This window comes from Chionomys nivalis, chromosome X (assembly GCF_950005125.1).
Source record: "Chionomys nivalis chromosome X, mChiNiv1.1, whole genome shotgun sequence".
In the NCBI taxonomy this organism is placed as follows: domain Eukaryota; kingdom Metazoa; phylum Chordata; class Mammalia; order Rodentia; family Cricetidae; genus Chionomys; species Chionomys nivalis.
Window position 1 is genome coordinate 131,910,411 of NC_080112.1, and position 24,072 is coordinate 131,934,482.

Sequence of the window (24,072 nt, forward strand, 5' to 3'; positions counted from 1 at the left end):
GACTAAAAATAAACTATTATCACTATGGTAGTCATGATTATCATTATTTCCTCAAAAAATGTTTTTTAAAGGCTTTTCTATGTATGGCTAATTAAAATCATAGCAAATATCTCTCATGCACATGTCCTGCAAGTTGTGGAAACTCTCTTATTTTAAAAAGTAGTTCGTGGATCTCCCTCTCTTCCCTCTCCCTCTCCTTTTCCCTCTCCCTCTCCCTCTGAGACAGGGTTTCTCTGTGTAGCCCTGATTGTCCTGGAACATGCTGTAGACCAGGCTGGCCTCAAACTCAGAGAGATGTGCCTGTTTCTACCTCCCGAGTGCTGTGATTATAGGTGTGTACCACCACTACCTGGCTCAAGTCAAATCATATTTTCCGTAAGATTTTTAGCTGGGGATTTGAAATAAGAAGCTTCAGTTCTACCAACAAAGCAAGGAGTCTTTACTCTTAACCGCTTCCAGGGGAAAGGGAGGTCATTCACAAAGAAGCAGGCTTTGTTAGTATGTACCCTATGCTACTTGACCAAGGCAAGGGAATGAGGCGTATGTGACTAGGCTACGTGAGAGGACAGGAAGTGGGGCTTGGTTAATGTGAGATTATGCAATGTGAAAGCAATCAGGCTGCCTTCCACCTCCAGATGTCAGAAAGGCTGGGTGTGTTGCTGTCCTGCTCACAGCCCTCTGTGCTTCAGGTCTGGGTTCTAACAGAGGCAAGGTAAAAAGCGTCAGTTTCAGTACAGGTGGGAGTTGCTATTCTAGGACACTACTCTGACTTTCAAGGCTTGACCACAATGCTCTCCATGTTTGTTTTTGAGACAGTCTTTTGTAGATCATACTGATTGCAAATCCACTCTGTAGCCAAGAATGACCTCAAATTTCTGCTCCTCTTGCCTCTACCTCATAAGTGCTAGATTGCTGATGTGATCTGTCAAAGCTTGTTTACATGGTGCTAGGGATGGAACCCTGGGCTTCATACATGCTAGGCAAGCACTATACAAAATGGCAAAACATTTCAGTCATTTGAAAAAGTTTTAAATTATAGTTATTGATTTAAAAGTAATGGATAACCTGTCTATCAATGGCGCCTTACTCCTAATAAATTACCAGTATATAAAAACAGTCTAAGATACTAGGGGAAGGGTGTGGTGATGCTCCATATATCCCACCTCTTATGCTACCCTGAAGCAGCCATTAAATCACTTCTTCTCTATTAATAGAAAGAGGTGGTGAAAATTTTAAAAACAAGTCTAATGGCATAGTTAGGACTCACAGCATGCATGAGCTCCTACAATACTTTGTATCAAAATCAATTTTGTGTGAAAAAGTGTGTTTTAAAAACACATTGCCATGCATAGTTTTCCCCAAAGCATTGGTACTACTAGACTTTCTTGTTTCTCGAAGGGCCCCTGGAAGCCATAAAACACAAGAGCAAGGAATAAAAACTTAGTATGCTCTGAATGAGTTTTGCATCTCATAGTAAACAGGAGACTTCAACCCAGGCAGGGCTTTCAAAGCACAGTGGTCTGTATCACTATGAACGCCATTGCTCGCTGGCAACCGTATTATCAACGCCACAGTGAAATGCAGCCTATAAAGAGACCTTTTAACCAATGCATAATCCCCAAAAGAAGGAGTACTCAGATGTGACTTATTAACAATAATTTACCAGAAAAAAAAACCCTCATGGTATGGGCTAAAGTCAAACAATCATGGGGGGGGGTGTGAAAAGATGTTGAAAAGAACTGCTTTAAAAAAAAAAGATTGGGCTTTCTTTCAAACAAAAGAACAAAAGCAGTCTTTTAATATAAATTTACCAAGCCTCTTGCCACTATTCCTCACAGCAGCTCTAAGGGTGGACAATGGCGACTTGGACACAACCTCCAACGGGTGACAGATGCAGACCCAGAAGCCTCAACTCCACCATCAAAACCACCACCGCAGCAATAAAACGTTTGAGCACATATTGTATGATTGGCCCTAGCAGCATCAACCATGAAGGCCAAAAGTCAAGGTGGGCCCAAGTTCACAGAGTACTGGGAACTGAAAGGCACACAGGTGCAGAGGAGAACCTCTGAGTCTTTGGTTCGGAGCAGGAAAGTGAGGAAGGCAAGCCTTAGACTCTAAGGCTTGGAGGGAGAAAGATACAGCGCTAACACAGTATAGCGTCCCCCAACCCCATGCCCACCTTCACAAGTCCCATGAGCTGACGTCCTAATAGGATATAGACTGGTGTTCCCTCTCACTAAGCAGGTCCAGAACATATATCAATAGTCAGGAGGCAAAGGCATTAAACCTCTCTGGGGAGTTCTCAAGACTTCGAGATATCCTGTATGGATTTATGTGCATTTTAATCTATAAACCAAAGTAAGCCTTTGAGGGTTTTGAGCTGCAAAGTCATGTGGGAAGATCATTCTAATGGCAGAAGATGGATTAGGAGGATTAGAAAAAGAAAAACCAGAGGCAGGGAAGTCCAGGCAAAAGGCTTTATACTAAGTAAAAGATGAAGGTGGCTGGAACTAAGGTAAAATTAGTAACAATATTAGAATAATAGTAATTCACATTTAAGTTTCTATCATAGATCAAGCATTGTATAAAATGATTTATGTATAGTGGGAAACTTAATCTTCATTATTACCATGTAAACTATGGACGTTTTTACCTTGTGTGTGTGTGTGGGGGGGGACTGTATGTGGTGCATTGCTAGGATACAGTCCAGGGCCTTATAAATACTAAACTATAACATTAATCCATAACTATCTGCCCCCTTTTTTGAGACAAGGTCTCACTATGTATCCCTGGCTGGCCTTGAACTCATAGAGATCTGCCTTCTTGGCTCCAAAGAAACTTTTTTATAAAGAAACAAGGCAAAGAAAGATGAGGTCCAAACCATTCAGGAAAGAAGAGCTGGGTTTGGATTCAGCAAGTCCTACCCAACTCCAAAGCTTAGGGTCTAAATGCTCAGGCCACGTCGTTGTAGCACAGTATAGTGCTAGCATAGCATGGAGAGAGCCTAGGGTTCAATCCTCAGCAGCACATACCAGTGTGATAGTACAAGCCTGCAATCGCAGTACCAGGGAGGTGGCAGGATAATTCTCAGCTACATATTGAGCTGGAAGCTGGCCTGGGATATGTGAGACTCTCCTACAAAGCTAAAAGTATGTGCTAAATAGTAGATAATGCCATTGGAACTGAATGTTAATTTTCTTAAGTGTGACATGGACTTGTGTGAAAAATGTCTTAATTTTAAGAAATTTTATAAAATATTTAGGTATGAAGTGCCACCATGTTTGCAACTTTTAAAGGTTCAAAAGTAAACTTTGTATACAGAAGATAGAGGGAGAAAGCGAGCGTAACAGAGCTATAACAACTGGTAAATATGCTCAAATGGCTATGAGGTTTCCTGGGCTAATCTTCTATCTTGCTAATATACTTGAAAGCTTACAAAATAAAAAAATTGGGGGGGGGGAATACATACATTCACTATTATACCTAGCTTACTTTTTTGTTGCTGTGAAGAGACACCATGGCCAAGGCAACTTGCTTACAGCTTCAGAGAGTGAATCCATGACCATCATGATGGGAAACATGACAACAGGCAAGCAGGCATGGTTTTGGAGCAATAGCTGGGTGCTCATATGTTGAGACGACAACCATGAGGCAGAGAGAGTTTTAACTGGGAATAGTGCAGGATTTTGAAACCTCAAAGCCCAAGCCCAGTGACACATCTCCTCCAACAAGGCCAAGCCCCCTCCAACAAGGCCACACCCCTTACTTCTTCCTAAACAGTTCCACCAACTGTTGTAACTAGTAAGCATTCCAACATGAGTCTATGGGGGCCAGTCTCATTGAAACTATCACATAACTACAACCAAGAAGAATAGATAGAAAGACTAGATGTAAATATTTAAAATTTAATACAGTGATTATCTTAGGTTGTTGAGCTTATGGGTGTTTTCCCCCAAATTTTCTGTAACATTGCATTTAGAAATCAACAGAAAAGTAACGCGTCTCAGGTTGGAAGTCAGTATGTGATTTAGAAAGACAGACAGAGACAATGTGAATGAAATGTGTTCCTTCTCTGACTGCCTCCAGGATTCAAAGATGAAGGTGTCATAGTAGGCCGGGGATGGAGCCCAAGGCTGGAGCATGTACAAAGCACTGGCTGGGTTTAATACTCAGCATCACTCAAAAAAATTAAGTGGCAAGAACATATGGTGGTATAGGAGGTTCTTCTGTCTATGTGTTGCTTTCATTGGTTGAATAAAGAAACTGCCTTGGCCTTTTGATAGGGCAGCACTTAGGTAGGCGGGGAGACAGAACTGAATTCTGGGAGGAAGGAAGCAGAGACAGAGAGAACCACCATGAAGCTGCCAGGCCAGACATGCTGAATCTTTCCCAGTAAGCCACGACCTCATGGTGACATACAGATTATTATAAATGGGTTGAATCAAGATGTGAGAGTTAGCCAATAAGAGGCTAGAGCTTATGGGCCAAGCAGTAATTTAATTAATACAATTTCTGTGTGATTATTTCGGGTGTAAGATAGCTGGGAGGGACAGAACAAAGCCTCCCCCCCCTCCCGCTCCTTACTACAATATGGGAAGAAGACAATGGACTTACACTAGAAGTTCAGTCTAGAAGGGGAGCAGGAAATGGAAGAGTCAGACTCCAGAAACACACTTCCTTTAAGGACTCTTTTCATTATGAAGTAGTTCTGACTTTTGAGTTTGGTCTGCAATAGTCAGTCAAATACAATGCATCATCAAGTATCTTTTCTATTGTTTTTATACCACCATGCCTCTTGGTTTTCCATGAAAAGATGATCTCTTTGTACAAGAGACAGTAAATGTTCGTTGGAGTCATAACTCAAGGTCCAAAACCTATAATAAAATGTTACTCAATCGTCTTAAAAGCCCTGTTTTATCCTTTAAAGCCCTGCTTCCCCAAAGAGTTGTTGTATTCCTGTGGACTGTGGACTGTCTGTACATGAGTTCTTGTGTTCTGATACAGAATGAGCACTACCTAAGCAAGAGTTTTACTCCAACCTACAAATGGGCCTGACAGATGCCCACATCATAAAACTAGAAGCCATTCTTAAACTTGTTGCATAGCGACTGGGCATAAGAGCTATGCAGGGCAGAGAGAGAAAAACATGTGCTGAAAACAGTAAACTGTATATCCTTCTGCTGCTTTAAAATGGAATTCCCAGGCTGGGACTGAGTAGCATGACTCAGTATAAGACTGTACACTTAACAAGAGCAAGGCCTGGAGTTCAATCACCAGCACCATCCCCAGAGGAATTCCTCACACAGGTTATATAGACTCTTTGTTTCTACAGACTAAAGAATTACCCATTATACGCACCTTAGCAATATTCTACTTAGAACAATGAAGGTGGAAATGGAAGACCAGGAACGTTTTGGGAACATGGGAAGCAGAGAGGAGCTCCTCACCCTAGAAACCAATTAAAGCCTCTTGCCAATAGAGAATCGAGAATTCCAGCACAATTAGTTACTAGCTGTTTAAGACCCATTTCAGGGCTGGAGAGATAGCTCAGCAGTTAAGAGAACTCACTGGCTGCTCTTCCAGAAGATCCAGGTTTGGTTCCCAGCACCTATATGGTGACTTCCATCAGTCTGTAACTCCAGTTACAGAGGATCTTACAACTCTTCTGGTCCCAGTGGGTACTGCAAGCACATGGTATACAGATATACATGCAGGCAAAACACCCCCCACACAGAAAATAAAAATAATTAAAATCCCAAAAAAAAGCCTTTTCCCCTTTCTATCTATAAAACATTTTCTAAGAATTTTCATCAGAAACCCATTTATAGGGAAAAGACATATACTAAAGTCCTTAATGCAACCCTAATGGCTCCCGATTTCTCCTTACCAGACTATAATTCCATTCAAGGCATCTCCAGAGCCACCTCAGATATCTCTTATCAAATGAAAAAGAAAAAGGGAAAAAAGATTTCTAAGCAAGCTTTTTTGATGCAACTTGTATATGTGGCTACTGCTCAGATGAGTCACTGCACGTGTCCCTTGCAGAACCAGAACTCACCTCAGCTATGCCCTACTTTCTGTGAGTCTCGGCAGAAGCCCACACTATGCTCTTACCGTGTAGTATTTTCTTCTGAGCACCTCTCTTTCTCTTGACCCTCTATATTAAGATATCTTCAATAAAATCTCCAACTCTACTTCATTATACCAGCTGGTACTGAAATTCTCTTCAGTGCCCAAGCCACAAACCCTAGTTTGGCCTGAATCAAGGTCCCTGAAAGTCTTTGGAAATTTCTGTAACTGCTGAGACTAACATTGAGGAGCTGTGTTTCTGTCCCCTCACTCCCGACACAAGTGTCCAAGTTTTCTAAATTTTTCTTATAATTATATGAAGCAGTCTGATTCCACTCTAATAATGCTAGCAAGACCATTCAAACTTGTGGTTCCCTTTTTTAAAAACAAGCATATGTGCATGTCTTTGTGAGGGAATACCACTTGTGTGCAGGTAACCAAGGAGGCCAGAAGAAGGTGGTGTGGATCCCCTGAGCTGGACTCACAGGTGGTTTTAAGTTGCCAGATGTAGGTGCTGGGCACCAAAGTCAGGTCCCCAGGAGGAACTGTAGGCATTTTCAAAGGGCTAAGCCATCTCTCCAACCCTGTGTTTACCTCTTATAAACAGGACAGATAATATTTAGACACAGAAGGAGACATATTACCAAAGATTACAATTACTTATTGAATGGACCATAATTTCCCATTAGACTTATTTACTCTGCAAATGGATTCATTGTACTGAATCAAAAAGCATTTCAGAATGCTTGTAGGGTCTGTCTATAGCTGAGGGCTTTCAGAATGAATTTTCCACTACCAACTTGAATCAGGTCACTTCTCCCAGTTTACACCGTTCGCATATGTGATTTAAGATGATCACTGCTTTCCTTCAGGAAGGCTGGAATTTTGATGGATGCTAGGCAGAGAACATCTGTATGATGAAGCCCTTAGTAAAAATCCCTCAACTCCAAGTCTCAAATAAAATTCTATGGGCAGAAACACCCGCATACACACACATACCACACACACACCTGTGTGCCAGTGCTGGAATGAGGGTGCACTTGATATCACAGAAGGGAGTAAGGGAGCACAGAAAACCTGAAACGCTTCCTTCTCCAGACTCTCCTTACATCTCGTCCCTGACTGACCCCTGTATGCATGCACCCTGTGTCACTGTCATGAATATGAGCTGTGAGCACAACTATATTCTGATTTTGACTCAACAATTACTGAATACGCATGTATTCTTAGGTGGAACCAAAACAAGGCTCTTAGTTTAATTTTTTGTTTTATATTTTGAAACAAGGCTTCAATCTGTAGTCCAGGTTGCCATCAAACCCATGGTGACTCACCTACCTGCACCTCCCAAGTGCTAGAATTATAGGTGTGAACCACCACACCTGGCTGTGATGGCAGCTGCTACTGCTTCTCCTCCTCCCCTTCCTTCCTTCCTTCCTTCCTTCCTTCCTTCCTTCCTTCCTTCCTTCCTTCCTTCCTTCTTCCTCCTCCTTCCCTTATTCTTTTTTTCTGGGGGGGGGTGTCTCACTGTGTAGTCCTGGTTGGCCTGAACTCAATAGTAGTCAAGGCTAAGCATCAAACTCAAGAGTTGTGCCTTCCTCTGCCTCCTGAACACTTGGACTAAAAACACATACTACTGTGCCTGGCTGCATGTACTTTTAAATTACACTTGGGGGGGTGCATGTGTGAAGTTGGGGGGGTGCATGTGTGGAGGTCAGAGGACAACTCGTGGGAGTCAATTCTCTCCTTCTACCAAGTGGATCCTGGGGACCAAACTCTGTCATGCTAGGCAGCAAGTGCCTCTACTCATTAAGCCATCTTACTGCCTTAATGATTTTACATGTACTTTCAGTAATTAATAAAAAAACTAAAAATACTACCCTAGAATGATTATGCCCTTGAACCGACTGCTATAAGCCTAAAACTGAGGGAGGGGGGGAGATTAACTGTTAGAACTGCTGCCATTCTGTAGATAACAGAGTGGCTGACAATTTGGTTCACCAGCTCTAAATCCCTAAATAATATTCTTACAACTCCCATGTGCTCAGTGATAAATATTCCCGGCTGGGCAGAATGCAGAAGTTACAGCTCAGGTATTCTTACTAAAGGAACAACCTTTACACTCTGCCCCGTGAAGACAAGGCTGCCCATGTGCCATGCATCTGGGTACCATCAGAGAGAATTTCAGGGCAAGGAGCCATCCTTGAAGTACCCATGCTCGAGCTGTTTACAAGCAGTAGTCTTCTCTGAAAGAAACACAGCTCAAAATAAATCACCTCATAGCAGTGTGTGGCCAGCAAGGCAGTCACCTGCCTTTCAAAATTCAGCAGTCCCATGGAGGTGCCAGAGAGAAGCTGAGGGAAGAAGTCCTTAGTGATCCTAGTGTCTGTCACTGGATTATTGGTCACCATTCTTGGGGGTTGGGGGACTTGTTTATTGGTTTTTTGTTTGTTTGTGCAAGGTTTCACGTAGCCCAGGCTAGTTTTGATGACCTTGAACTTCCGATCTTCTTGGTTCCACCTCCAAAGTGCTGGATTACAGGCCTGCATCACCATGCGGTGCTATGTGGTGCTACGCGGTGCTGTGCGGTGCTATGCGGTACTGTGCAGTGCTGTGCGGTGCTGTGCGGTGCTGTGCGGTGCTATGCGGTGCTATGCGGTGCTATGTGGTGCTAGGGATCAAACCTCAGGGTTCATATAAAGCTAAGCAAACATTCTACAACTGAGTTGCATTTCCTATGCTGGCTTTTTTTGGGGAGGGGGCAGGTATTTTGTTCTATTGAAGCAGGGTCTTGATATGTAACCCTGGCTGGCTTGGAACCAACAGTGTAGACCGAACCAGCACTGACTTTGCAGTAATCCTCTAGTCTCTGGAGTGCTTAGATTACAGGTATGCGCAACCATACCTTCCAACAAACACCATTCTTTATTGAGATCCCTGCAGTATATCAGGTTTAGACCACCTTCTGCTGCTGCCTGCACTTACCACTTTAGTGGAGAGCCACCTGTATGCTAGGTAGCTAGGCAGACATAAGGGAAGGTGCCAACTTGTGATTGGTGCACAATCATGGAGGCCTACAGGTTGGCTGAAATTGGGATGAGCTCCATTAAAGGGGCTTTTCTTCTAAGATTGTATCTGTTTCAGGCCAGTGCTCGGCTATAAAGGAGCTTCACTCCAGCCTCCATGCAGGAATCAAAAGGTCTCACTCAGCAGGTGGGTACAAGGACAGCCAGACTACACGAACCACACACATTCACTTGTTAGCTGGTGCTTGCAAACAACCAGATACTTAACAGTGGATAATTTCTCTCAGCCAACTAACTTGCTTCATTGTCACCTCCTTTTCTACATGAGAATCTGTAATAATAGAGAACATAAGGCAGCCATGACATGTCACGGCACACATGTGATTTGGAATTCCATATTGGAATTTTCAATCTGTAGCATAAACTATGCCGCCTGAGAACCCAGGAATGTTTTCCTCGCATGAAATCTCTTGTGTAGAACCATAGCATACAAGCAGGCAATCTGGGGACCACATCTGAAACAGAGAAGAATATGGAGACCCCTTAACCTGCTCCCTATGGTAGCCCTCAGACACAGTTGGAAGGTCACTGCTCTGATTAAAGACAGCAAAGAGTGATTAATAATTTGGTAAGGCAGCAGGCATGTAAGCCATGTAAGGCTGTTCCCATATGAACCCACGGAAATGGGAAGCACTAGAGCCGTGAGCATCTCTGAATAATAATGCCATTATAAGAAGGCTTGTGTAACACAAGCTCACAAACACCCCTTGTACCGATGCTCCATGATCTCAAGTGCAGCCTGCGATGGTTGTTTACAAGGGTAAGAGTCTATGCAACACAGTATTACTATGATAGTCAATCACCCTTCCTAAGGCTGGAATATTCTAGGTAGTTCCTTCCACATCTAAACTTTCTCCATATAATGCATACAACATTCTCGAAGGAGAATAAGTACAGATATAAATTCTATCCAAACTATTATTTAAATGTAATGAAATCTCGGTCACTACCTTGATCTTAACAATTACTGTGCTGTTCATCTGGGAAATTAGAACAGAGCAATACCTTCTCTCCGCTCCTGTTTTTTTGCTTTTTTGGTTGGTTATCTGGGTTTTGTTTTTTAGGCTGGAGTTCAGTAGGTAAGAGTACTTGCCTAGCATGCATGAATCCCTGGGTTCCATCCTCAGGACAGCTAAATGCAGTGACAGATATCTGTAATCTCAGTATTTAGAAGTTAGAGGCAGGAGGATCCAGGGTTCAAGGTCATCCTTGGCTCTGTAGCAACTTCAAGAACAGCAGCCTGGGATATGAGAGACCCTGTCTCCAAAAACAAATACCAAAGACATGTTGTCTCACTATGTATACCAGGTTTTCCTGGAATCCATGATCCTCTTGCTTCAGCCTCTCAAATACTGGGAATTCAGGTATATATCATTATAGCAAAATATATCTTTGAAATTTAAATGATAATATTCCTAAAGTAGATACAGTCGTGATAATGAAAAGAATAGCAAAAGTTCAGGTATAAGGGATCATCATTTGAACTAAACAGAAATTAAATAAAAACCAATTTACTTAACAACTTTCAGGGAAGACAAGGAAAATCAGATCCCTTACCTTATACTATTAACTCATAATAAAGTCCAGATATGCTGTTGGATATTAGACTATGAAAGTGTTAGAAGAAAACATCGAGGTTATAATTTATAAGATGTTTCTTCAGGAAAGATTTTAGGCATGATACTAAAGATAGAATGCAGAAAAAATAAAATACATACTTTCTTCAAAACTTAAATTCCACAATGATTCTAAATTTTGTGAAAAGCTAATATGCTAGTAACCATGCATCTGGACCCATCGCTAGGAGCACTAAACTGGTTACCTGTACGACAGTCTGCTCATCTGTTGGAGATGGGTATTCAGATTGCCGGTTGCTGCAAGTAAGAACCCCAGGTATGGAGGGGAAGGTTTCATTGGCCTAGAAGAAAACTCCGGATGGAACTGGACACCAACGAAATACGGATGACCTGGAATGCAAACAAGTATGATGTGCTTGAATCAAACAGGCATGAGAACCACTAGAAAGGTTGCCATATAGTTTAATACCAACCCACACTAAGCACCTCATGCATTCTAGGCAAGCATTTTACCAACTTAACTGTATCCCCCAGCCCTAGCCTGCTTCTGGAAGGCCTTTCATTGTTGGCTCAATTTCCATAGTATCCCTAAACTTCAAGATAACCACCACCTGAGGTTGGGAAAGTGGCTTAGTGGATAAAACATTTTTCTAAGCAAGCATGAGAACCTGAGTTCAAATCCCCAGCATCCATGTAAAAGAGTTTGGTGCCATTGCCCCATGCCTGGAATCCCGGCATAGGAGGGTGAAGACAGAATGGGTGGGGGAGCTTCCTGGTCAGCCAGCCTAGCAGCAAATGGAGAGTTTCCAGATTGTTGAGAAACCTCCATCTCATGGCAATAAGGTAGAGTGATAAAAGACACTGATGTCTTCCTCTGGCCTTTGCATAGACACACACACACACACACACACACACACACATACACAGAAATTAATTGAACATTCAATAGTTGGTAGCCACTAGACCGAGCAGGCAGATTAGTTTCTGCTTTGGAACAAATTCTCCTGAACAGGTCTGACCTGTTCCAAAGGAGGAATACCCTATATGTAAGCAGAAGCCTCTTTGAATTACAGGGCTTCTCAGCTATGAAAGTTTGTCACAGGAAATGATACCTTCTCCCTCAACAAAAGAAAAAAAAAAGAGCTGAGTATGTTGGTGCGAGTATCATCCCAGCACCCCAGAGGTGAAGGCAGGAAGATCAGGAGTTCAAGGTCATCTTCAGCTACACTTCAAAGTCATCCTGGACTACAGGAGACCCACTCTCAAAGAAAAGCAAAACAAAACAAAAGTCAGTGTCCTCATTAGTTTTTATTGTCAATGTGATAGAACTTAGAGTCACCTGGGAAAGGGGGACCTCAAGTGAAGAACTGCATTGATCATGCTGGCCTATCCATGCCTGTAAGAGATTGGCTTAATTGATGAGGGAGGGCCAGCCCACTGTGAGTAGCACCATCCGCATGTAATTGGGTCTGGGATATAAATATATATAAACTGAGCATAATCTAGAACATAAGCCAGCAAGCAGTGTTCCTCCATGGTTTCTGCTTCACTTCCTGCCTTGATTTCCCTCAATGATGAACTGTGACCTGGAAGTATAAGCCAAAATAAACTCTTTCTTCACCAAGTTGCTTTTGGTCATACTATTTATAACAACAGAAAGCAAACTAGAACAGTCCAAACATAGTGGTAAAAGCTTGTAATCCCAGCATTCAGGAGGCAGAGACAGGAGGATCACCATAACTTTGAAAGTGGTGGTCTACACTGTAAGCCTCAGATACATAGTGCGATCCTGTCTCAGAAAAATAAAAACAAACAAACAAAAAACCAAGGGCCTTAAGAAATGGCTCAGCAGGTAAAATGTTTGCCTCCACCAAACCTGACTACTTGAATTCCATCCCTGGGACCCATGTGGTGGAAGGAAAGCATCAAAAACTGTCTTCCAACCTCCATACACAAGCCATGGCATGAGGCCCCCCTTCAACCCACCCCCCACAAATAAATAAATGTGCTAAAGTAAAAGAAAACACAAAAAACATAATAAACAAAAATTTATTTTAAAAACAAAGAAAAGTCATCTATGCTTAGAGAAGAAATTGAGCAATATAACTTTAAAGTAAAACACATTAAACATTATAGCATAATATCTAGGGATGTCTTAGAAAGAAAAAGACAGTACGTCTATTTCTGCAGAGCTACAGAGAGATGCTGTGACACACATCATGTCATAGCCAGGGACAGACTATTTCAATGAATGGATCATTGCTCGGAATCGCTTTATTCAAGCAAATTCTCTGTGTGGATATGAAGAATGATGAGTTTTTATTTTGATGATGTTCTATCAGTCAAACAAAGTACCTTTAAAAGTAATGCTCTTAACGGCTTCTAAGCAGATTCTGACATTCTACAAATCTCAAGTCTTGTTCCTCTCAGAATCCTTGAGGGACAGTAGAGACTTGTGACTATGCTTCTAAAGGGTACTTAAGATCAAAATCTTCTGGGGAATTTTCCTTCATAAAATGAATTCCCTTGCAGTCGGCTTTTAAAACCTGCAAGGTTTTACAGCAGCTCTCATTTCCTTCCCAGCCTTCATTAAATCTGAAGGCGTCAATGGGAATCTAAATCTTTGTGAAGAAAGTGGCCTCTCGGTATTTGCTGATAATAAGAGAAGCACGAGAATGAAAAGAGAATAAGCACTTGAACCAAGTAAACAAACAGCTATTTGCTTAAGAAATTCTCTGCCCCCTTCTCACAAGTCAGGAAAGGCTGGTAGCCTTCAACAGCCATCAGTGATCACACTTGAATTCAACATCAAAATGACTCCTGAAACACACCATCACTATTCTCATTCAAAACTCTACACAGCAACCAGACACTGTAATGCCAGCACTTGAGAAGCTGAAGCAGGAGGACTGTCTCAAGTTGGTGGGCTACATAGTGTATTTTAGAAATGTTTGAGCTACTGAATGATACCTTGTATCTCAAAAAAAAAAAAAAAAAAAAAAACCAAAAGACAAAATTAGACAATAACCTCCACAAAATATACTCTAGTCAGAAGACCCAATGGATATACAGAAAACTAAAATATTTTGAAGGTGGCGATAGAAGAAGTTTACAACCTGAGTTTACTCCCCTCCTCCTAATGCCTGTTCAATGGTCCTGGACATGTTATTTAACCTCTCTGAACTCCAGCCTCCTCCATAAAGGAAGGAATTAACATCCATCGACCACTTTGTGAGGCACACCACAGGTACATATGGAGTCCCTAGCAGGGGCTTTCAGATCAAGCATCTAATAAACACACTAAATATCCATTATTTTCTTTCAGGGTCTAGGTAAGAGGCTACTATGTTCAAGGAAGCCATCTCCAACATCAAGTCTCCTTCCAGATTGGGATTCACCCCCACTTCCTTTCTGTTTGAGATTCTTGAAGCACTCAAATAGATTATGGAACATCGAAATGGTAAAAGACAGAAAAAAGCATTTAAATCAGAGAATTATGACCTGAGCTGAGATGGAGAAACAGATGCCAAGTTGTAAAGAGAGTCTGGAAGCCTAAAGCACAGAGGTTGAAAAAGCAGGTTTTCCCATAAAAGAGAAAGAGGGGAAGAACACTTGAACTCACTGGCACAGAAGACCATTTCCTAAATATAACTCCAATAGCACAGACACTGAGAAAAACAATTAATAAACAGGACCTCCTGAAACTGTGAAGCTTCTGTAAAGCAAAGGAGAAGATCAACAAGACAAAATGGCAGCCCGTAGGGAAAAGATCTTCACCAACCCCACATCAAACAGAGGGCTTATCTCCAAAATATACAAAGAACTCAAGAAATTGGTCATCAAAAGAACAAATAGCCGGGCGTTGGTGGCGCACACCTTTAATCCCAGCACTCGGGAGGCAGAGGCAGGCGGATCTCTGGGAGTTCGAGACCAGCCTGGTCTACAAGAGCTAGTTCCAGGACAGGCTCCAAAACCACAGAGAAACCCTGTCTCGAAAAACCAAAAAAAAAAAAAAAAAAAAAAAAGAACAAATAATCTAATTAAAAAATGGAGTACAGACCTAAACAGAGAACTCTCAACAGAGGAATCTAAAATGGCTTAAAGGCACTTAAGGAAATGTTCAACATCCTTAGTCATCAGAGAAATGCAAATCAAAACAACTCTGAGATTCCATCTTACACCTGTAAGAACGGCCAAGATCAAAAACACTGACAACAACTTATGCTGGAGAGGTTGTGGGGAAAAGGGAACACTCCTGCATTACTGGTGGGAATGCAAGCTGGTACAGCCCCTTTGGAAATCAGTATGGTGATTTCTCAGAAGATTAAAAAACAACCTTCCTCAAGACCCAGCAATCTCACTGTTGGGTATATACCTAAAGGATGCTCAATTGTACCACAAGGAAATGTGCTCAACTATGTTCATAGCAGCTTTGCTTGTCATAGCCAGAACCCGGAAACAACCTAAATGCCCCTCGATCAAAGAATGGATAAGGAAAATGTGGTACATTTACACAATGGAGTACTACAGAGCAGAAAAAAAAATAATGACATCTTGAAATTTGCAGGCAAATGGATGGATCTAGAAAACATCATATTGAGTGAAGTAACCCAGACCCAGAAAGACAAATATAATATGCACTCACTCATAAGAGGCTTTTAGACATAAAGCAAAGAAAACCAGCCTACAATTCACAATCCCAGAGAACCTAGACAACAATGAGTACCCTAAGAGACACATACATGGATCTAATCTACATGGGAAGTAGAAAAAGACATGAGTAAATTGGGAGCATGGAGATCATGAGAGAAGGTAGAAGGGGAGGGGAGAAGAAGGGAGGGAAGCAGAGGAAACTATATAAATCAATAAAAACAATTTTTAAAAAAGTAAAAATAAAATAAAGCATAATTATGAAAAAATTCAATTTTATATATTTTGGTTGTTTATGATCAATAATATTTTTAGCAAGTTAAATTTGTTCTTTGATAATTTCACATATATGCATTTGCATATATATTTATATATGTACACATATATATTGTTCTTTCATAATTTCATAAATATACATATATATGGTTTTTTTGAGATGGGGTTTCTCTGTGTAGCTTTGTAGCCTGTCCTGGAGCTCACTCTGTAGACCAGGCTGGCCTCAAACTCACAAAAATCCACCTGACTCTGCCTCCTGAATACTGGCATTAAATGTGTGCACCACCATCAAAAAAAAAAGAAAGAAAGAAAGAAAGAAAGAAAGAAAGAAAGAAAGAAAGAAAGAAAGAAAGAAAGAAAGAAAAGCAGGTTTTCTAACATCATTCTAACACTTTATTTTATGGATTTGTTTGAGACAGGGTCTCTCTGTGTAGCGTTGGCTGTCCAGGAACTCGGGGATCCAGCAGCCTCTGCTTCCCAAGTGCTGGGATAAAAGACATGAGCCACCATGCCTGGCTATTAATTTATTTGTCAACAAGGTCTCCTTATGTTGCCCTGGCTGGCCTAGAGTCCACTATGTAAACCAGATAGTCTTCAAACTCACAGTGATCCTCCTGCTTGGCCTCCTAAATCTTGGAATTACAGGCATGCACCCCCATACCCAGTTTGGGCTTCCATTTTAGAGTATCCAACATGTACTTCACACTCAACCAATCAAAGAGGTTTCTCCAACAATTTCACATGATTAGACTGCAAAGCCAGAGCCCTGTCCTGCTTAGAAAGTACTAGAGATGGGAGAACCTAGAGGCAGGGAAGAACTTGAGGACAAGTCAGACTTGAAGCCATCATGCAGTGAGGCTAAGGTGACAGGAACTGGAAGGCCAATCTCAAACACTTTCTCTGCATTAATAGACTCTGTGGCACATGACAAGTGATTACAAGTTGGGGTGTGAAGGGGAGGAAGAGCTTACAGTCCAATAGCAAGTTGATGACCTAGGAGAATGGTCATTAATCAGGAAGGAGGCGGTTCCTGATTTGCTAGTGTCTACAGATGGTTTTTTGTTTGACTGGTTGATTGGTTGGTTGGGTTGGGTTTGGTTTGGTTTTTGAGACAAGGTTTCTTGTAGCCCAAGTAGACTTCAATGAACCTAAGGATGACCTTGAACTGCTGATCCGCTTGCTTCTACCTTCCAAGTGCCAGGATTACAAGCATGCACCACCACACCTGGCATTGAGATACTGTGGATTGAGCCTAGGACCTTGTGCATCCTGGACAAATACTCTGCCAAGAAGATAGACATTTCCCGCAACTCTGTAAAGATTATTTTGGAACACTACAACTAAGGGGTAGAGGGAAGTAGGTCTGCTACTAGTATCCACTGACCAAAGGCCAGGGATGCTGACCAATAACCACACAGCCCAACAACAAAGAATAATCTTGCTCCAAATGTCAATGGCAGAGAGGGTAAGAAACTCCCCAGGAGAGGAGACTGATGGTACATTAATGTAAAATGTCTTGAGGAAGAGTTTGTAGAGCTTTTAAATTGTTTGACATAAAATTAACATGCCAAGAGAACATCCATTCAAACAAACAGATCAAGAAGAAATTCCCCAAGTCTTCAAGTTTGTCAAATAAAATGTATAGTCATGTGTCTAGACTGGGGGTGGCAAATATTTCTGCAAAGGGCTGAATAATAAATATGTTAAGCATTGCAAGTCATGAAGTGTCTTTCCTAACTACGCATCTCTCTTACTGAAACATTAAAAGTATCATCAGAAGCAAAGTCACTCTGACAATTCCTGCCTTTGTATGTGAGAGCCAGCATAAACTCTTGGAATCACCATTCATGAAAGTCAAAAGACCCTCATTCTTGCCAGGCATGGTAGCCTACACCTGTGATTCCAGCATCTGGAAGGTAGAGCCAAGTAAATCAAGAGTTCAAGGCAAGCCTCAGCTAGGTACTGAGTTGAAGAAGACAAGCCTGGAATATATGAGACTGTATCAGAAAAATAAAAACAAAACCAGCGGGGTAGAGGGGAAGACCCTCATTCCCAGGGGATTCTGCCCCGCATCTGTGAGGGAAGATTGCTGCAGAGAGAAGCCAAGAAGAATCTGGACAGTCTTGCTGGCCCCTCCGTCTATTACACCTGATCACATTTACCATAATGCCTTATCACATTTCCACAAGACTGTCTATTCCTCTTCAAAGCTAAGAATAAAAAGAGTTTCCCCTGGATCTTTGGGTCTTCATTTCTGAAGGCCCTGTGTCACATGAAACTAAATAGACTTGTTAGGCTTTGTGATAGCTAATCTTGTCGACCTGACACACCTGGGAAGAGGAAGCCTCTCCAAAAGAATTGCCTCCACCAGAGAGACCTGTGGTCATGGCTGTAGGCCACCATGTTCTTGATTGCTAATTGACACAAAAGGGTCCAGTTCACTGAGGGCAACACCAGGCCTGGGCTGTATTAAGAAAGGTAGCTGAATGTGAGCTTGGTAGCAAGCCAGCAAGCAGCATTTCTCCATGGATTTTGCTTCAAGCTCCTGCCTTGCATTCTTGATGATGGACTTGTAAGATAAAATAAGCCCTTTCCTCCCTAATTTTGGTCAGTGTCTACCTTATTAATGTGTAAGAGTTGCCTACATGGTACTTTTGGGGGGTTTTGTTTTGTTTTTTCGAGATAGGATTTCTCTGTGTAGGCCTCAATGTCCTAGAACTCAATCTGACCTTGAACTCACAGAGATCTCACCCCCACCCCCACCCCGCCTTCCAAGCACTGGGGTTAAAAATGTGCACCACCACCACCTGGCAGTGCTACGGATTGTTTTGGTGGTGTGAAAGCTGAAAAACTGAGTCATGAAGAGAAGAGGATCAGTGCCATATGGCAAAGTTTGAATCCCAGAAGAGAAGCTAGGGAAGGCCACTGATGAAGGTGCAACCCCAGCTGCAGTGGAGACCCCAGATTATTGAAGACTCCAGGACTCTGGAACAACAAACAGCCAAGGACAGTAGCAGGTATGGAAAGAAGCCAGCCTGTACCTATAACACAAGCTGAGTGCTCTTGGTGGCAGAGCCAGAGAAGTGGGACTGCCCAAACCTTTTGGAGCTCAGAAGATCATGAATGAGTCTCAGACTACGGACATGGAGTTTTTTACACTGTTAAGATTTTGGTTTTCCTTTGATCTCTTCAGATAAGAATGTATATAATTATTTTGTTTGCTTGCTTTTTTGTTTGTTTTTAATTTTACAACAGCCTATAGTTAAACAATCTTGGACTTTTAAAGAGATACTGAACTTTTAAAGCATTAAAATTTTTAAAGGTTTTGAGACTTTAAAAATTGGACCATTATATACTACAATACCAACATGAGATCTTGGGAATAAAAAAGGAAAAGTTATGGTTTAACGGTGATTTGTTTGTCACATTGACAAGGAGTAGATTTGTGATCACTAATCTTAGTTGTCAACTTAACACATCTTGGAAGAGGAATCTCATTTGAAGCACTACCTCCAAAAGATTAGTCCACAATCATGTCTTTGGAATATTTTTCTTGACTACTAATTGATGTAGGGTGGCCAGACAACTGTGGGCCATACCATCGCCAGCTACCTGGGAGCAAGTCAATTAGCAGCATTCCTCTGTGGTTTTACTTCAAGCTTGTGCCTTGGCTTACCTTGATGATGGACTATACATATCCTGTAAGATGAAATAAACACTTTCTTCCCTAAGTTGTTTTTGGTAATAGTGGTATATAACAATAATAGAAAAGCTAACTAGAATATGCTTTGCTCTTTTATTTATTTGTTTGTTTTCTTCCAGAGCTGAGGACTGAACCCAGGGCCTCCTACCACTGAGCTAAATCCCCATCCATTTCTTTTATTAATCTTTTGTCACAGGAATGTCAGCTGTGACCTTGGTGAGTGAGAAAAAAGGTTACACCTTCCTACCCCTATACCAATCTCCAATAAAACTATTTACGGACACAGAAACTCAAATGTAACATAATTACATAATTATTTTCTCATGTCACAAATATTCTTTTGAAGTTTTTTAATCACTTAAAAATGGGGGAAAGGTATTAGCTACAGAGTGAAAGAGCGTTCGCGCTGGGCAAGCTAAGGAGCTGAGAGAAGCTAGGAGCTCAGGCATACTATGTCCATATAGAGCTGAATGAGAAGAATGCTGCCTTCTGTCTTGTCAGTAACAAATGTGTGCTTTTGGATCTATGCTTTCAGGGTCTCCTAGCCTAGTCATATACAATTTCTGTGCTACTTATTTATTTCATGTAACCCAAACCTGCCTCAAACTCACTACAAGCCCAGGCTGGTCTATAAATCAAAGCAATCTCCCTGAATCAAAAATTTCCAAGTACTTTAATTACACTCTTCTGTGCTTTTCCTTAACAGAAGTCTAGTCCTTTGTGTTTTTTTTTTTTTTTTTTTGCTTTAAGACAGGGTTTTATGTAGTTTAGGCTGATCTCAACATGTACCCAAGAATAACCTTGAACTTCTGCTCCTCCTGCCAGGATTACTTTACTAGAATGTGCCACCATGCCTAGGTTATACTGTGCTGGGGACAAAACCGAGGGCTTTGCACATGCCAGGCAAGCATTCTACCAACTAAGCTACATCTCCAGCCCCTTGCTTGGTCTTATGAAAAACTCTAAGTGGAATGATTAGTGTCTAGAAATTCAATGACTGGTCAAGGTTGCCCTTCAAGCACAAGCAGTAGAGAGAGTTAGTAGATGATCTTGGATATGCATACAGTAGACATCCATAGTTACCAACAAGAGCAAGGAGAAAAGCAAGAACACCAGTAGAAGAGCTGTCTGCTTTCTGCAGAGCATTTAGAGCTGCCATGGGATTGAGAAGGGAAAATGGCAAAGCTGCCTACTACTTGTACAGCTGGTAGATGGGAAAATACAGCTACTGATGCTAAGTTCAGACTAACAGGTCCCAAAATGATAAGGATTATAAGCAATGTGTTTTCCACACATTCCAAAGTTCTGTATGTATTTCAAGGGATTGAGGAACTGGAGGAGGGGACAATGAACTAGATCCCAAATTAGTCTGTGTATGACAAAATGGTATTAGGTCATTATGAAGCTTTCTAGAAACAAAGAACCCACTTACTTGTCAATTCAATAATTTCCATCCTCTTCCCATCTACATCCTGACCAACAAAGCGAAGGTCTTTCTTCTCAAATCGGTTGATCATGTTAGGGTTTACCTGGAAATGCAAGCAAGAAAGTCAAGTTTTGAACTACAGAAAAATTCAAACAGCTTATAAAGAGGTCCTGCATCCACTGGAAGGTTTTTCCATTGCATTGACCCTCTACTTAATTCCTATATTCAACACCCCAAATCTCATTTTAAACTCCTGATGAATTTGAGACATGAAGTCTAATTCAAGTCACATGAACCTGGGAGATTCATGCTGTATCACTCAGAGATAAGATAGGGAAAAGGACCATGGCAATGCAAATATTCTGAATCAGAACCTTGATACCAACCACTTATAGACATCCTTGTATCTGCTGCTTCCCTGAGTTAGGTGTACTTAACAATCTGTGATGGCCAATATTCATTGTCAGTTTAACTAGATTTACAATTATTGGGGAGACACACTTCTGGGCATGTGTATAGAACATTTCCAAAGAGTTAATGGCTAAGAAGGGAATAACCATCCTGATAGAGGCAGCATTACCCCATGGTTAGGGGCGCTGAACTAAATAAAAAGGAAAAAAGGAGAAAATAAGCTGAATATCAGCATTCCTCCCTTCTTCCCTCCCCTTTACTTTCCCCTCTCTCTCCCTTCTTCCTAACTGCTGTCAAAATGGTATCAGATACCTCATATCTGATTTCCCCATCATGATCTCCTTATAATGATGGCCTATTTCTCCTTAAACTATGAACCAAAGTAAATCTTTCTTTAAGTTTCTCTTGTGTGTATTTTACAAAGCAACAAGAAAGTAACATACACTATCTATCCCCAAATTCTAATTTTTAAAATGTGTATGTGTATAGTGTGCACGTGTATAAGCGTATTTGCATGTTATGGGTATGGGTGCATGTGCTCGAGTGTGCATATACATGGAAGCCAGAGTTGGGTTGGGTGTTTTCTTTCATGGTCCAGTAAGGTTGGGCCCCCTAAACCTGGAGCTTGCTCAGCTTGCCCTGAGGATCCTGCTTTAGTCTGCTGTGTGCTGAGATGATAGACAGGTCATCACACTTCCCAGCACTTATGTGGGTGCTGGGAATCTAAATTCTAGTCCTCACACTTATGAGGCAAGCACTTTACCCAGAGCCATCTCCCCAGGACCCCAAATCACAAGTTTGAGTGAGCATTGAAATTCCTCTTTCCCTTGATCTCGGGACTCTTTCTGTCCCTTTCTAGAAGCTGACTCCAATTGACAAAGACAAATACAATTAACCCATTGTGGTGGTTTGAATAAGAATGGCCCCCATAGGCTCATATTTTTGAATGCTTAGTCATTATCACTATTTGAGAAAGTTTAGAAAGATTAGGAGGTGTGGCCTTGTTGGAGGAAGTGTATCACTGGGGTGGGCTTGAGGTTTCAAATGCTCATGCCAGGCCCAGTATCTCTCCTTCCCCCACTCAGTCTATGGACCAGGATGTAGCGTTCAGCTACTGCTCCAGCTTTTTATGTGCAGCTCTGCTCCCCACCATGATGAAGATGGACCAAACCTCTGAAACCGTAAAAAAAAAAAAAAAAAAAAAAAAAAAAAAAAAAAAAAAAAAAAAAACCTTTTTTTGTTTTGTTTTTTGTTTGTTTTTGTTTTTTCGAGACAGGGTTTCTCTGTAGCTTTGAAGCCTGTCCTAGAACTAGCTCTTGTAGATCAGGCTGGCCTCGAACTCAGAGATCTGTCCGCCTCTGCCTCCCGAGTCCTGGGATTAAAGGCGTGTGCCACCACCATCCGGCCAGGTCTCTATGAATTTGATGGCAGCCTAGTCTACATAGGCATTCCAGGCCAGCCAGTTACACGGTAAAATCTTGTCTCAAACAAAAACAAAAACAAAAACTAACAGACAAATAAAAGTGACCTAATCAGACTGAAGGAAAGTTCCATGATGCTCCAGTTGCCACTGGCAACCATCTTACAATGATGAGAGAGACCATTCTGGGCAAACCAAACACATAGAAAAGGAAGGCCAAGAGAACTATGGAGACAACAGGAGTCCTGGTTGTACCATGTTTGAGCCTGTGACCTGGGCTAATAAGTGCCCTGTTCAAATTGGTTTGAATAAACAACAAGCAAAGATTCCTACTCTTCAAAGTCAAAGACATCAGACTGGCTGCCTAATCCCAGAATGACAATGCACAGTTCCAGATGCCACGCTTTGTCTGATGCAATTTCAGCAGTTAACTCCTCTTAGATCCAGAAACGCACTCCTGTGCCGGAAGCATTTGGCTCCTTGTTAGAGGTTATCTATCTTTCCCAATCCTGAGAAATAAGAGGCAGAGGATAAGGAAGAATGGTGACTTGTTTTGGTCGAGGATAGTCTTTTTGCCATGTCTGTTTATTTGCACTCAGGTTCTGTGATGCTCTGCCATCATCTACTCTTTTATCGTAACAGCTTCCTCTCAGAGTGAGAGATGCTACGGAAATATAGCAGCCTCACCTACAGATATTATGAAGCTGGACACAGTTCCCAAAGGGCCTACTTACAATTGCTGGGATTCTCTGCACCAATTATTCACATCCCTCAGTAACTCAGATGAAAGGCATACCTCATAGCGATGTCTGTGTCTTTCTTCTATATAAGGAACGTCACCATAAAGCTTCTCTGTGAAGACATAAGAATGGAATTAACACTGAGTGATGAACTTCAGAAGCACATCAGGGCAAGAGTGTAGATCTCTGTGATCTCCAACAGAGTCATAGAAAGGACCAGACTCCAAGGAACAATGTAGATTCTCTTGTCTTCCGGTAGGAAATCATGCAGCAATTCTCTTGTCCCTGCTTACCAAGTGCTAAGATTACAAGAGCACACCACCAGGCCCAGCTCATTACATGCCGCTGAGGATCAGAGCTCAGGTTCTCATGCTTACAAGGCAAGTACTGTATACACTGAGCCATCTCCCCAGCCCCTATGCCCAATTTTTATGAGGTACTGGTGATCAAACTCATGGCTTTGTGCATGCAAAGGAAGCACTCTGCCAAGTAAGTCACGTCTCCAGAGCCACCTGCATATTCTCTCACCCTATGTCCTGGGTGCTTTTGTGTGTCAACCTGACACAAGCTAGAGTCATCAGAGGAAGGAGCCTCAGCTGAGGAAATGCCTCCTTGAGATGCAGCTGTAGGGCATTTTCTCATTTAGTGATCAATGAGGGAGGGCCCAGTCCACGGTGGGTGGTGTCATCCCTGGGCTGGTGGTCCTGGGTTCTG

The 24,072-nt window shown here is 41.8% G+C and overlaps 1 protein-coding gene across 4 annotated transcripts in view; it reads right to left on the bottom strand.

Annotated features, from left to right (window-relative positions):
• The window catches only part of Ctps2 (CTP synthase 2), a 122,332-nt gene that overhangs the window by 8,184 nt on the left and 90,076 nt on the right, over positions 1-24,072 (bottom strand). For all 4 annotated transcript variants that reach the window (XM_057760125.1, XM_057760123.1, XM_057760122.1 and 1 more), the window contains exons 15-17: positions 23,415-23,470; positions 20,794-20,890; positions 10,978-11,122 (exon numbers count right to left, since the gene is read on the bottom strand). In XM_057760125.1, coding sequence (XP_057616108.1) covers positions 10,978-11,122; positions 20,794-20,890; positions 23,415-23,470 — 298 coding nt within the window. The remainder of the gene's footprint in view (positions 1-10,977; positions 11,123-20,793; positions 20,891-23,414; positions 23,471-24,072) is intronic.